The sequence below is a fragment of the Xenia sp. Carnegie-2017 genome, unplaced genomic scaffold (genome assembly GCF_021976095.1).
Source record: "Xenia sp. Carnegie-2017 unplaced genomic scaffold, XeniaSp_v1 HiC_scaffold_1, whole genome shotgun sequence".
Classification (NCBI taxonomy): domain Eukaryota; kingdom Metazoa; phylum Cnidaria; class Anthozoa; order Malacalcyonacea; family Xeniidae; genus Xenia; species Xenia sp. Carnegie-2017.
The window spans coordinates 4,190,385-4,204,518 of record NW_025813402.1 but is presented as its reverse complement, the minus strand read 5'-3'; the positions used below and the strand labels follow the sequence as shown (position 1 = coordinate 4,204,518).

General features: G+C 31.9%; 2 protein-coding genes and 2 long non-coding RNA genes across 9 annotated transcripts; 3 read left to right on the top strand and 1 right to left on the bottom strand.

Moving 5' to 3' along the window:
* The first annotated feature begins 408 nt into the window (after window positions 1–408).
* Window positions 409–2,884, top strand: LOC124436399. Its single transcript, XR_006945346.1, has 2 exons — window positions 409–448; window positions 1,825–2,884. It is a non-coding gene; the product is annotated as an uncharacterized LOC124436399 (long non-coding RNA).
* A 310-nt stretch (window positions 2,885–3,194) lies between these two features.
* LOC124437323 lies at window positions 3,195–4,817 on the top strand. 2 transcript variants are annotated; one of them, XR_006945651.1, is made up of 2 exons: window positions 3,195–3,324; window positions 3,668–4,817. It is a non-coding gene; the product is annotated as an uncharacterized LOC124437323 (long non-coding RNA). The 2 variants fall into 2 exon arrangements; XR_006945652.1 differs by having other exon boundaries at window positions 3,195–3,333.
* Window positions 4,818–5,283: 466 nt separating this feature from the next.
* Window positions 5,284–10,282, top strand: LOC124436444 (spermatogenesis-associated protein 1-like). 4 transcript variants are annotated; one of them, XM_046986378.1, is made up of 13 exons: window positions 5,284–5,405; window positions 5,479–5,585; window positions 6,066–6,186; window positions 6,401–6,454; window positions 7,133–7,226; window positions 7,321–7,756; window positions 7,961–8,472; window positions 8,968–9,010; window positions 9,201–9,283; window positions 9,367–9,498; window positions 9,563–9,612; window positions 9,746–9,844; window positions 9,958–10,282. In XM_046986378.1, the coding sequence occupies exons 1-13, from the start codon at window positions 5,364–5,366 to the stop codon at window positions 10,081–10,083; spliced, it is 1,899 nt and encodes a 632-aa protein (XP_046842334.1). In that variant the 5' UTR covers window positions 5,284–5,363; the 3' UTR covers window positions 10,084–10,282. The 4 variants fall into 4 exon arrangements, with proteins under 4 accessions (XP_046842334.1, XP_046842347.1, XP_046842354.1 ...); XM_046986391.1 differs by lacking the exons at window positions 5,284–5,405; window positions 6,066–6,186 and having other exon boundaries at window positions 5,503–5,585; XM_046986386.1 differs by lacking the exons at window positions 5,284–5,405; window positions 5,479–5,585 and having other exon boundaries at window positions 6,082–6,188.
* A 465-nt stretch (window positions 10,283–10,747) lies between these two features.
* On the bottom strand, window positions 10,748–14,067 carry LOC124436476 (transmembrane protein 59-like). Of its 2 annotated transcripts, none has more exons than XM_046986407.1 (7): window positions 13,890–14,067; window positions 13,667–13,766; window positions 12,570–12,685; window positions 12,051–12,209; window positions 11,861–11,945; window positions 11,230–11,441; window positions 10,748–11,114 (listed from the first exon to the last, which is right to left on the bottom strand). In XM_046986407.1, exons 2-7 carry the CDS (start codon window positions 13,710–13,712, stop codon window positions 11,007–11,009), a joined length of 726 nt encoding a protein of 241 aa, XP_046842363.1. In that variant the 5' UTR covers window positions 13,713–13,766; window positions 13,890–14,067; the 3' UTR covers window positions 10,748–11,006. The 2 variants fall into 2 exon arrangements, with proteins under 2 accessions (XP_046842363.1, XP_046842370.1); XM_046986414.1 differs by having other exon boundaries at window positions 12,051–12,206.
* Between the last annotated feature and the right edge of the window lie 67 nt (window positions 14,068–14,134).

The window sequence follows — 14,134 nt, the reverse complement described above, 5'->3', positions numbered from 1 at the left end:
GAAATGCTGATATATGTGTGACATGTCGTTCACCACTGTTTTAAACTTCACAGACTTTACTGCGACAGAATTATTTTTGATGGTCTTATATAGACTGACTTTGATTTAACGGGTATTATGTTTCAAACAAACAATTTGAGATATTTTTACGCAAGTCTTTTACGGATATATCATTTGTTATGTTATACTTAGTAAATGTCAACACAAACTTTTAACGCCCTTTTCCGAGTGGGCTTTGGACAATAGCATTACACTGCATGATTTTGTTTAAAATATTTCTTATACAAAATACCCGGAGACAATTATGAGTTTGGTGTTTGACCATAGTATCTTTTGCATACCGAAAATAATAAAGCGTTAATTTCAGCTTATATTATTTATTCAAAATCATACTGTTTTATAGAAAATTCAAAGCATAATTTTAGGACAAAACACCAGAATTTGCAAGGTAAGAAATCTGCCATTTCAAGAATTGTGAGTTTGGTAAATGTCTTGGATGTTTTTGTTCGCTACTTATGGAAATTCAACGCATGTCATAATATAAAGTTTATATTATGACACAAAATCTTCGCATTAGTAACATGTGTTGCTCTGGCTAGTGGCTAATACTCGATTTTGATGTATTATTTTTCAGATTGTATAGGTTCTGCAGATTTGAATAAAGAATGTAGAGCACTATGATAAATTAATTACTATCCATGCGAAGTAGAAGCATGTATTAGCTATGCAAAATTTTAATCTTGTTTCAAGAGCGGAAATCTTAAAGCACCGTTTTATGATTGAGGTTATCACAATTAGAATGTAAAAACCACGTAATCCTATCCTGAAAAAAATTATTCACTAAAATAAAATACGTTCATAAAAAGCAATAAAAAACCAGAAACCCTTCTCTGTTATAATTAAACATAGCATATGCTCATAACTAGTCATAACCAAGATTGCTCTGTGAAACTGATCCTGCGTATTGAGTAATTTGTACTTTCTTTTATGCTATATGAAGTCATGCCTTCTTCCAAAGTGAAATGAATTGTAGCAATGTGGTATACTTGATTTTTTCTTCAACAGGAAGAAGGGAGACTTAACATTCTTTTCCAATTCATAAGCTGTGTCGATCTCTTTATTTTCTATTTAATTAGATTACGCAGTCTGTTTATCAGAAAAGAAGTATATCGACAGTTAATGATTATACATCACTGCCTTTCTGTATATTTCATTATTATGTAACTTAAGCTATAAACCGAATTTAAAATGATAACGATATGGAAACTGCATTTAAAACCGTAGGACCAAAAGCGTACAATTACGTAATTCGCAAAAATTGCGTAACATGAGGTTGGATCACAAATGCTTCTAATGACCAGAATCAACACTCTTGACCGTTGACGGTCATGCTCACACATGCAGAGATGTACATTCCAAGTTAAGCTGTTTATTTCTTTCTAGGGAAATCTAGGGTTGGGGGTTCTAGCTGACAAATGAACTCTTACAACTCTAGTGCTTCAGCAGAATATTTTTTTGTAACCAAAGTGGTCGAAGAAATTCGGTTCATCCTAAAAAAATTCTCCTTACATTGAGTGAAGGGCAGTTATACTGATTAAAGTGCTCTTTAGCATTTACAGTGATTTAGCGTTTTAGAATGTATGGTGTTTTACAATTTTAATTGAAATCGCCACTCTGACTTCACTAATTCATTTTGTTCATTTGTATGAGATAATTTGTGATTTTTGTGAAACTCTTTTTGTGAATAGTGTACAAAATGTTGAAAAACATATACACACAAATCCCAAAGCAAAAAGCTGATTGAATTTCAAATTTTACTTATAGAACATGACGATCGATGGGATTCGGCAAAACATTCAAAATAATGAGACGTAACAAGCAGACAATAACCGCAACTTAACATTTTCACAGGTTGTGCTAGAAAGCCGTTAATAAGATGAAATGATCTACAACTAATTGCTTATACTTAATTTGGTCTCCAAAATTGAAATCAATCAACTTTTTGGAAAGGATCATGGCTGTTAACTATCACCTCGTTGTACGCAAAACACCGATAGAGTTACACAAAAATCAAACAACATCTCAAAGAAGCAAGTAGATGGAAAGCATAAAGTCGGAGATTGGCTGTACGAAACTACAATAAAGGCAGTCTCAGGCTGTGCTGCAAAACCGATGAAATGATCGTTTTAGGAGGTTAATTAAAATAAAACACTTAGAGACAACTCTGCAATTTAAAAGGATGACAAAAATATATATAGTTTCCAGGAATCTCTCCCTGTTTTGGGCTATGAACAGTATAAAAATAACTTGCCAGCACTACCACTAAACGATGTGATGAAATCTTTCCAAATAAAATGAATTTTTTTACCAAATGTTAAAGTATTTACAAGCCATGCTGTCGTTGACTTTGCGTTGAAGTGTTTATCCCTATAATTGTATTTAATTTGAGAGCACTTTTCGGTACATGAAAAGGCTTGCCGACAAAGGCAAGTACTCTTGTATCAAAACCTTTGCGGTGGCACTTCTATGACTTCACCTTCAGATGTTTTAAATTTTTCATTGATATCTCTGATGTTTTGCTGCTGAAACTCACAAGTAAACAACTTAATTGGGTTTTCCAAAAATAGAAAACTTGACGCATGTGTTTGATAGCAAAATAGTCGTGTATGCCCCAACGGACAGCCATCACGTATGAGAAGAATGCGACAAAAATGCAGCTTCAGCGCTATCATTTTATAGAGTAACAAAGATCTCTTAATATCATAAGGAAGCTCTATACTTGTTGAAACATTGTTTGTACAAGCAGTTTTTTTCAATTTAGCTTAACTGAACAAAGTGTAACAATACGTAAATAAAAAAATAATCAAGAGAGTTTTTGACAATATTTTACGGAGTATGGCTTATTTTAGCATACATAATTTTGTGTATTGTGTAATAATAGGAAAATGTGCTGTAGCCTGTAGGGTAAACTGTATTGAATTAGTTTTGTTATTCAAGGTTGCTATCAAATTTAAAACGACTAAGAGCATGCCCCACCTAATAATTATCTGCCGACCTTTATTCTCACTGAGCTCTGTTTCAAAAGAAATCTTATTAGACTCAAATTCGGCGAGCAGTGAAGTTTGTGGTTTTCAAGTGCTCTTTGCTTGATTGTTGTAAACACAATGTTATTCTATTGTTTTATGTACAAACACTTGAAGAGAGGAAATCCTTATTAAGAAAATGTTGAACATCAATATACCGCTATCATAGGTCATTAACATGTGTTAAGCATTAGATTCTATCATTCAACACCTACCTTGGGTTTTAGGAAATCATCTACAGGTGAGCTGAGTAAGTCATGATGACAATTGTCTTCGCTGATATTATGAAGATGGTGTTCTATTTTGGGTATTTAATTTCAAACCTGAAAAGCTTTCTTGTTGTTTTATACAAATTACAAGATGAGAGTAGGTTATAACCATGTTTTAACACGTTTTGTGCGGCTAACACTTAATATTTTCTCAATTTGACAAAAAACTTAAAACATAGCCATTTCATGAACTATGGTAACAGCAAAATGAATGAAAGAGACATAACAGTAAAATATTTGTAAACTATAATGACCACAACACAAATATCGACAAAAGTTTTAGCTCTCATTCGTTTTATAAATTCTTTGTTTTAGAACCTAAACTTCCGATTAAAAAATTGACAAATCTCAATTCCTAGATGATAGAAGGGTATGTTCTTGATTGTGACGACGAAAGGGCATAATGAAAAGCCTTCAGTGTATATGAGTTGTGCTAACACTACAGATTTTGCCTTACTTAAGATGTCCTTCTTCTTACTTTATCCAGTAATAGCCTCATGCAGTCTAGAATATATTGTTGCGCCTGGCTGGACCTGGATCTGGACTTCTAGACTTACTCTGAACTATTAAAACTGTATGCACTTGTAAGGTGTGTGTCTGGCATAATTTATTTGAATACCTTCAAAACTTCTGAAAACATCAATGAAAGCTACAAGCTTCACCAGCTATTTTTCCAGCAGTAATGACGTCCATTGCTTTCGTTTCAAATCATCAAAAAGATTATCTTTAGCAAAAAATATCACTTTAGATTTACGACTAAATGCTTTGTAAAGCATGACATGATTATTTGTAAATAAGGAGAAAAAAATATAGTGTGTCTTCTTTTGCTTTAAAGTTGGCATAACGACTTAAAATGAATACTTCCAGTTTTACGGATAGATGGCGTGAGGATGCATTCAAAGGAATTTTATCTGAAGGGTTAAGCGACTTGAATTTACTGCATTTGCTGCGTCTAGCCTCGCCAATAACTTAAATATAAAAGCAAAAGAGGCTTATTTCGGGGTGAAGCTACCATTTTCCTCCAGTGACGTCTCGCCTGGGTTGAAAGTGAAATCAATGCCTGGAACATGTATTTGATGAAAAACTTCAAATTTCAAGTGCTGTTGGAGGAAGGTGGTTGACATGCGTACTTAAATCACTCGCTGTATTCTTGAAATCAGAAAACTAATTGATTAATTGCAACAAGAAAGTAGAATGTGTTTTGGGTACCATGCATGTTCCAGTAATCATTATGTTTATGGCCATTGGTCTTATCCGGAAACTGAAATAAATTAACATTGAAGATGATAACGGCAAACACATGAATGTCTGATTACTTATAATTAGATCATTAAATCGTGCTTCATCGTAAAATAACTATAAAACTAATGTGATAACAACAGCAAAATTACGTTTTCAACGATGTTATTTTATGTACATGAATGCATGTACACATCTTTATAATAGAATTGTTATGACTACAAAATGTTCATCATTATTAACTCATTATTCATCTTCGGAAGGGGAGCGGTTATTAGAGAGAGGTGTTTATTAGAGAGAGGTTTTATTATTTCAAAAATTAATGATTAGAAACTCAGAAATAAATAAATTTGACAATTTCTATCAAGCATAAACGTAAAGATATGACTCAAATACAGTTGATGTGTAGACTAGTGAGATAGCACCAATAATGGTAGAGACGCATGATTGGTTGGACATATCACCATTGAACTTTCCCGATTGTGGGCTACATTTCCTAAGTCTCCATCAGAAAAACTGTTTCAGTAAAAGTCTACATGGAAAAGAAGTGAGAATTAAGCCGATTAGTTCCAGGCATTTTCCCAAGTAGAATTAAATTGGTTTATTAGATTGGGCCTTCGCTAGGTAGAAGGCGTTTATTAGATGGAGGGCGTTTATTAGAATAAATGCGGTATTTGATTGTCGCCATGTCACCATGCGTATCATTCATAGTTCACTTTGAAATTTGAAAATTAAGTAATTGTTTGAGAACTGTCAAAGCTTGCAAAGTTGTATGAAGAAATCAAAGCTAGAAAAAAGACCATTGTCGGACAATGTTAGTATAAACTGCGTTGATTTTCTTTTTAAATTTTTCAAACATGCATTTCATCATTTGATGTTGTTTATAGTTTGTTGATCTTCATGTGTTTGTGGTACCATATAAACTTTGGATGGAAAAATACCGAACTGCATACAACAGCAGTACTCTTGAATCAATTTCTGCTGGATTCGTTAGGTAGGTACCATATCTAATGAATAATTAGGCTCAGGTTTGTACTGTAATTTTTAATCTTATATTGAAACGTAAATTTCTTTACTCTTCTCATTCTACCAGCAACCAGCAAATTTTAAAGAAATATTGTACAAATTTTTAAAGGGTATTGATCATGCTTTTCAAGATATAACATAAATTTGATAAAATTATATACCTAAAAGAAATGAAAAAGCTGAACATTTACGGTGAGGGCTTGTTGCCATGGAAACACAACGAGACAAAATTTTAAAAATATTTCCCAGATAATTTGGTTCATTTACCGAAATAGAGAAGAGCTTAAGTTTAGTAGAAAAGAGCTCTGGTTTAGTAGGAAAGAGTTCTGGTCTGTTTCACTTACTTTATAATAATATTGTAATAAAATGCCATTGCAAAGGTCTTTTTTACATAGCCATCCATCCATGAGTTGATCCCAATACAATTTTGTTTGTGACTGCTTCGTAGAGTTCCCCCACTGATGACACTTGAAGATTTGAGAAGTCAAATAAAGGAACAACTTTATGGCAGTGATGTTATCCCAGATGAATATGTTTATCTGCGCTGTGTTGGTCGATGTCTTGCCAAAGTGTGTTTTTTTATTTGTTTGAGTGAACCATAGGTTTAAGATGTAGATGTTAAGATAATACTTTAGTTTTTTTGAAGTAATTTTAGTCTTACCAAATTCTATGATATAAAATATCTCTTGTTTGTGTTTGCTTTATCAAATAATGTTTAGAATTTCATAAACACTATAACTATCAAACCTTTGGGCCCAATTTCATGAAAGTGTTTTTGTTTAGGTCACTAGAGTGCAAGAATTCTCTTTAAAAGTCAAACATTTTATTCCTCCTGTGGTAAGAATTTGAAATTAGGGATTCAAGGTGCAAAGTTTAAAAAAAACTTTTTGACTAGGAATTTGAATCAATTATGAAATGATTCATACATTTATTTCATCTCTCTACTAAATCAAATTTAATTTTGATTCATGTACCATAAAGTGAACATCCATCGACTTTATGGCAAATAAAATTTTTTAATAAAACCTATCACCAACTATAGTCAAAATAACCCCTTGTTGTCTTGTTGTTAATGGCTTGTTATGTAAGTGTCTTGTTGTTTATGGTGTAATACATATGATTGTGTAATTCCTATTCGCATATGTGGGTGGTGGTACATCTGTTGGCTAATGGTCAGTGAGGTAATGAGTTTGAAACAAGCTGAAGAAGACAGATAACATGCCGCGCTGCACATGTTTGTACCTTACAGAATAACCAAGCTTCTAAACTATTGTTTTCTTTTGAGTGTTTCCAGTTTGATATGGCAACATGTCCATACAATGAAAGAAATTAACAAATTTTCCCCATGATATCGGGAATATAAAGCACACTTCCATCTTTTCGCCACTCAGTCAAGCGATACATTTATATATAACTATTTTTGCCTTGATGTTGACTGTACATTCTATTTGTGTTGTCATAAATCTTCACATAAAACTATTCCATTCTTCATAAATCTTGTTCTCTTATCTTTAGGTCCAATCACCAGAAATTTTTGTTTTATATGGAAACCATGAAACAATGAATATCTCAATTAGCTCTGCCTCAGCTCTTGAAGAATATGAACAAGGTATAATTTTAAGTTTTAGCTTAAGTGGAATCACTAGTTATATTAAGTTTAATGTAGCAACTGTGTTGTTGTCTTATATTTTTATCTTGCTTAGTTCGAGGAAACAAGGAGTACACAAAAGAAAAAGAAATGGAAACGTCAACAGGAGAAACAGAAATGAAAACTCCGACGAAATGTTCATCATCCGAAAGTAAAACTCGGGAAATCGTTGACATGACTGAAAGACGTGTTCATTTTATACAACATGATGGAAATGACAATGAAAATAATTTTCCTATTGAAAACAACGTTAAGAAAAAGGAAGAATTAGTCGAAAGAGATAAAGCAAAGACTGTCGACGATGTAGACCCGTTTTTTCAACAATTTTCTGCTAATCTTAACGAAAAGGTTAATGAAGTACACAAAGATCATCCAGGAACTACGTGCGATGAATTAAACTCAAATAATTTACAAAAATATATGAAATCCAATGATCTGAGTCAACAAAGAAAGTCTCCAAGTTTTAAAGATAAAACTGACAAAACCCCAAGGTAAGCTTGGAAATTTCACACGTACGAAAATTATAAATACCTTAAGTGTTGCCTTAGCAATTTTGATCAGAAATCCTGCTTGCAACATTTCTTTTGCTCCATTTAAATCTATTCATTCTACTATACATTTCATTCGATTGTATAAAATCAATACGTATCTTATTCAATGAAGATGAACAGAGCATCTTATTAATAATTGTTTAGGGATAGAGGCAGAAGAAAGAAGCCTCTCCCTCAATCAAAAACTGATCCATCTCAAGTGCAAACTTCGTTAGAGAAAGTTAGTGGAATAAATGAGCTTCGTGATGATATGGAAACTAAAAATGAAAATGTTTACGATGACAATGAATTAGTGAGTAGAAAGATAAAGAGTGAAGAAAATTGTGATCAACATATGAAAGATGAGCTATCGAAAGTCGAAGTAAAGTCAGCTCATAGTGAAGATGATAATACTAAAGACATCAGTAATCATAAGATTTCTGCCGTTGAAAATAATGATTATGAATCAAATGGTGTCGTTGATGTGCAGAAAAACGTCAACAATGATAAAAACAGTCGTGTTGTGTTTTCAACTAAGAAAAATATGAAACATAGCGCTGAGAACTCTGTTGCATCTAGTGGATTTGAATCTTTAAACACGTCGAATGATAATAGGTTCACTGTCGAACAACCATTGAAAGATATTGAGAATAAAATGGCTGAAAAGGAAAATATTGGTAGGCATACTTGCGGGAAGGCGGGGAATAGTGAGGGATCGTGGGTTTTGTTCTGTACGTGAATTTGGTTCATAAACTTTCCAACTTCATTAGCTTTGATTCTTTGTGTTAGAGAATCCAAAATTAGATCGGATTTTGTATCCTTAGCTAGTACGTAGCAGATCGTAACTGCTTAGAATCCAATTACCAACTCAATGATTTAAAGGAATTTATAGTAATTAGAAAAGAGGCTTCAGATATTTTATTTAGAATAAGGATTTAATGTTATGGATTTCAGATGACAAATCATAACTGTTCGTAAATTCTACATACATTTATCGACAACGATTAAGTGATGGTACTAAAAGAGGTTTTAAAAAGTTCAGAGGAATTTTTTTAATTGGGCACGAGAGAGAATTTTTCTGAACTGCGTCCGAATAAAAAGGATGTATTCAGGTTAGACAATTATGAAACATGTTCTACAGTAAATTGTTGTGTTTTTACTGTCTTATGTAGTTTTAGAGTTGCAAGCAGAATTGAATGATGTGAGAAATGAAAGGTACGAACAATTTCCTTTTTTTATCCGTTTACATGAATGAAATGGTTGAAATGATGAGTGTGTATAGATTTATCATCAAGATCAGTCATCACTTTCATTAAAAAAATGAATCAGTGTATCTAGTTGTGATTTTTTCGTTCAATAAAGGAGAACAACCACAATTTGTGAAATTATATTCAAAATTTTTCAGGTCAAATAGTGAAAAAGCAAGAGAACAGTTGTTAAAGAAAGTTAAAAATCTACAAGATCAAAATAATAAAAGACAAATTGAAGGTGAGCCTAGGGACATTGAAATCGAAAATATTACGTCTATACTCACATTAATTCTCAATAAAAGAAAATTTACTTCGATATAGCTAAAAGTTTATGGAAAAAGAGATATTTTGAGGAGAAAAAGAAAACAGTTTCATTAGAAGAACGTTGTAATCAGCTACGCTATGATGTTGAAGTCGTTCATAATAAAATACTTTCTTATAGCAATGCTAAAGGTATAGACTTTCATACTTGTAAATTCATGATTCCCATAGTTTTCATGATAGTTTCATTGTATAGAACGTGATTCTGCTTCATCGTATCTACTGAAAGATGGAGATCCTAAAAAGGTTGGTTACTAAGATCACATTTTAGAACATGAGTATACTCAGTGAAAACATTGTTTGGTAAATAGAAATCATAAAACAATTAAAAACCCCATAAGTGAAATTTCACCGCTTGTGTATTGTTTATTTCCACAAGTTGAACGCTAAGATATTGCTAAGTCGGAAAGAAAACGAAGTCGAAGAGCTTAGACGACGTGTGGAAGAAGCCAAAATTAAACTGGGTTCAGAAATGAAGGTCTTACTTTTTTTTTTGAAATTGAACCATACATTTACTTAGCAAGTCTCGACATATATTTTACACTTTCCAATTGTCAACGAATTCTGAAAACTAGTCTTTTTCCTCTGTAGCTCCGTGACAACGCTCAAAAAGAATTGAAACAAATTCGTGATGAAGTTATTGATAAAAAGATCAACGCCACCCTAGTAAAGAAAAGTCTTTCTTTGTTAGAAACCCAAACTCAAAATGACGTTTGACTTTTATCTATGCGGATGATTTTATAAAAATTTTTAACTTTATTTAAATAGCAACGTACATATGTGTACAATTTTGTACATAGTAACATGAAGTATCGATACATTGTAGGAAAATTTATGTAACATGCAGTTGTTTTCACGATGTAAAGTTGAAATGGTAAACAAGTAAAAAGCGTTATGCTGTTTCGTTTTGACCGAACTATTTGACGTACTTCAGCTTTTACAAGTTTCTTTTATTCTTTCGTAATGGTCACTAACTTCGAACAAGAAATTAATAAACTTAATCCATTGTTTAAACAACACATTCCATACCAACCATAAGCAACAATAAAAACAGTAAGGAGCTTATTACACGAAGTCGTCTCAGCAAGTCAGTGACGTCCGTGATGGTTTAAAAAGTATTACATACATACTTAAAGTCGTTTTTCTACCAACTAAATCCTTCCCTAAAAGGTGCATGACTAGAAGAAACGTTTTGAAAAGGGACAAACTCAATAGTTAATATCTACACCTTTCAATAAGTAAACAAAACCTAAGCTATTGAACGCACATGAAGAGTCCACACGGCACTTTCATTGTGTTGTATTGTTCATACTCTAAACTCAAAGCGTCTGTCACTCCAAAAAATAAATTTAGTGCTTCTAATACAAAAATCAACATCGTATTACTCTCTACAAACAAAATTTAATTACCCAGAGACATATGGAGGATTATAGAAATTACGAGTACATTAAGTAAATCTACTTTAAGTTTGAATAATGACATCGTTCGTGCATGTGAAATGAATAAATGTATTATATATACGTAATGAAGAAAACACCATTTTCCAAATAAAGTGCATATTCACAGTCAAAACTAATAAACTACAATTTCTGAAGTCAAATTTTTACTACCCAATGAAAAATAGATATTACTACATTTACTTATTTAGATGGCAATGAGCCAGCCTGGGCCTCATTCTCATCAAGGCTCAACAAAGGTACGTCATCTTTTGCTTTTCCTTCAGACAAAAATTCTCTGATAAGGAATGCCTATGTGAACAAGAGAAATGATAAAATAAATAATACAGGATTTGCTAAAACTGAAGATGTCACCACAACATGATTATTTATTATAAGTGCAAAAACTATAGATAATTTTCTTTACCTTCTTTGGTTTTCTGCAAGATTTTTTTGAAGATGAGCTTGAGAGAGTAGCAGCACAACACAACCAAAGTAGAAAGAATGAAGAAAGAAAGAGAATGCTACTCAAGATCCACATTGGAATACCAGATTTGTGGGAGACACAATTAAGCCAATGATGACCACGACGAACAATAATCCATGATTCATATTGTTCACCGTACTTTCCATTTGTATCTATAAAATGATGATAATTCAACCAGCAAGATCTACATTTATACTGTTTGTAGAAAAAAATTTTTGAATCCAAAATATAATGATTGTAAATTTATGATTCACCATCCAATACAACACAAGTGAGAACACAATATCCTCTGTAACACCAGTGAAAACACAATCTCCTGTATACAGGTGTATGTATGAATTCAGATGTATGAATTGAAACCTTGTCAGTATTAATAGTATAGCATAGTGTACATATGAACAAATCATAAAGTCACACAAAAGCTTTAAATGTTGTGACTGTAAGAGTAGTATATTTTGTTTGCCACAATGTAACACAGCGTTCCTAAAGATGTTGCCTACATGCTCATAGTGAAATGCAAATTATTTTTGAATCATATAACTCTAGAGAAAATAAGCATTAAAAAAATTACTTTCATCACTTTGCTTTCCTGGAACATCGATTTCATTGTTCCTAGCATTTGGGTCTTTGGATGAAACAATTATTCTTGGCTGATCCTAAATTTGTTTTAAACATTTAAAAACATAAGAACAATGGGAAGTCAACAAAACTTAAGTTAAAAAAAAGACAAGGTGATAATATTATATCAATATCATAGATACCTGAATGTTGACAACAACCAATCCTCCATTCTCAGAACGGAAATAATATGAAGTAGAAGATTGAATGTAATAAGTAAGTCTGTTAATCATACCACGTCCATATGTTCGTAGAAGCATGACAGGATGAAGGATCATCCCTGCAACTGTACTATGTTGCTCCTCAAAATAAACAAGAACACATATTTACATCTTTTCCAAAAAATCTAGTCTATTCAGCACAGAATCTTGCTCCATTTTGTTTCCAAAAATTTCTCTTGTGATATTACTATTCATCAAACCAGAGGCAATGTCATTTTATACAAATCATCATATTGTTTAAAAACATTGGAGAAATTTACAATGATTACATAAAGATGTGTATATTTGTGATATGGAAACTAATTTTATTGAAAAAATAAAACGGGACATAACTATTATAGCTTTCAGAGCAAAAAGAATGGGACTAAAAGTTAAATTGCCATAATGTCTTATTTATTCATCAAACTTGAGTACACAAGGATCAGTATCATTGATTCTTACCTGGTGTGATTCTGTTGGGTTAGTTTCAACAGTTTGATGAATTTCAATGTTCTTTCCCCAACTACAACCAGTCTGGCAAGCATAATAGCTTCCAGATGCAAATCGAACTTTACACTCTAACACATAAGAAATGCAAATGTTTTTGTACAAAACACTTTGTCAAAACATTTATTTAAAAAATAAATAACACAACAGTACAACATCATGGTTGTTGCAATAGAATATGCAGCAAAAAAATTAAACTAATGAAAACAATGATGGCTCTAGCTATAATGTTTAAAATATTATTAAATAGGTTTAATTGTTAGTAATTAAAAATTATATATAATAATTTTGAACATAGTGTATTTGAAACAGTTTATTGGGAAAGATTATGTCAAAATTCTGGCACTTTCTTTGAGTTATCTTTATGATGTATGAAACATATTCACGTGATAAAGTTCTTAAGGTTCTTTAATAATTAAATATCTGAATATTCATTAAAAGAGTTTGACATTCAAATGAGTTCAATAAAACCCTTAAAATACAAGACTAATTCGATTTTCTTTGTTTAAGTAGTTTTTATTTGTTATATTCCAAATTTTGCAAATTTTAATTCTAATTAACTATAGCATATGTCAAAATCATGACTGCCTTCTGATAAAGTAGTTGCTTTTCAAACATTGACGACAATTAGTTCTTTTCAAGACCTTCAGCAGAAATGGTTAGCGTTGCAATGTTGCATACGTTGTTTTAGGGCGTCTATCGTTAAGTGTAAAAACATAACGTAATTTTTTTAATAGTGAAGATTTATTTTGGTAAATTGCACAGCTGTAATCATTTCGACTGTAATCATTGAAAATAATTGGAAGTTGTTTTTCACAATCGCTAAAAATAGGAAACTATGAACATGCAACTTTATATTGCTTATAACTATGAAAACAGAAAAATACACGATTGATTTATTTTATAACCTATAGAAGACTTTCTTTCCTCAAGAAGTGTTTACTGTCTATAGATTAAATATATAGCAACAGGTCGAATGTTTTTCAATGTAATTTGATCATAAGCAATATGTATCTCATATGACAGTCATACATGGCGACATAATAAAATACCTTGAGAACAATTACGTTCAACTGGAAATCTAAATCTTCGCCACATATTTTCTCTTGCAGCGCCGAAACAGCCATGTATACAGGCTTCATAATGTTTACCCTTAAACAAAGAAGAAGTGACAGCATTGTAGTATTCATAAAATTAAAAGGAATCGTGACAGAAAAAAAATTTGTATGACATCAACAACGGTGAAATGACTTCACAAAAATTACATTCACATACCGTTTTATATGTATGAAGAGCATAAGTTCTATTACATACACTTCTACATTTCGCTATGTCTTCTAGACTGCTACTAAGTCCATTCGAAAAAGCGATGAAAATAACCAAAAACAACGAAATATAACTCAATTCTTTGGTGCCATGTCGAAGTTGTATTTGTTGATGTCGATTTACGCGATTTGTTAATGCTAATTATTAATGAATCACATAACGCATGCGTTGTTTACATATAGAGAGGAACATTT

Coding starts and splice junctions, on each gene's coding strand:
- LOC124436476 (XM_046986407.1), bottom strand. CDS start 13,712: ATGTGGCGAAGATTTAGATTTCCAGTTGAACGTAATTGTTCTCAAG. Junction 12,210..12,569: donor ACCCAACAGAATCACACCAG/GTAAGAATCAAT, acceptor GTTTATTTTGAG/GAGCAACATAGTACAGTTGC. Junction 11,442..11,860: donor AGGAAAGCAAAGTGATGAAA/GTAATTTTTTTA, acceptor ATCATTTTATAG/ATACAAATGGAAAGTACGGT.
- LOC124436444 (XM_046986378.1), top strand. CDS start 5,364: ATGAAGAAATCAAAGCTAGAAAAAAGACCATTGTCGGACAAT. Junction 8,473..8,967: donor GGCTGAAAAGGAAAATATTG/GTAGGCATACTT, acceptor TGTCTTATGTAG/TTTTAGAGTTGCAAGCAGAA. Junction 9,613..9,745: donor AAGATGGAGATCCTAAAAAG/GTTGGTTACTAA, acceptor TATTTCCACAAG/TTGAACGCTAAGATATTGCT.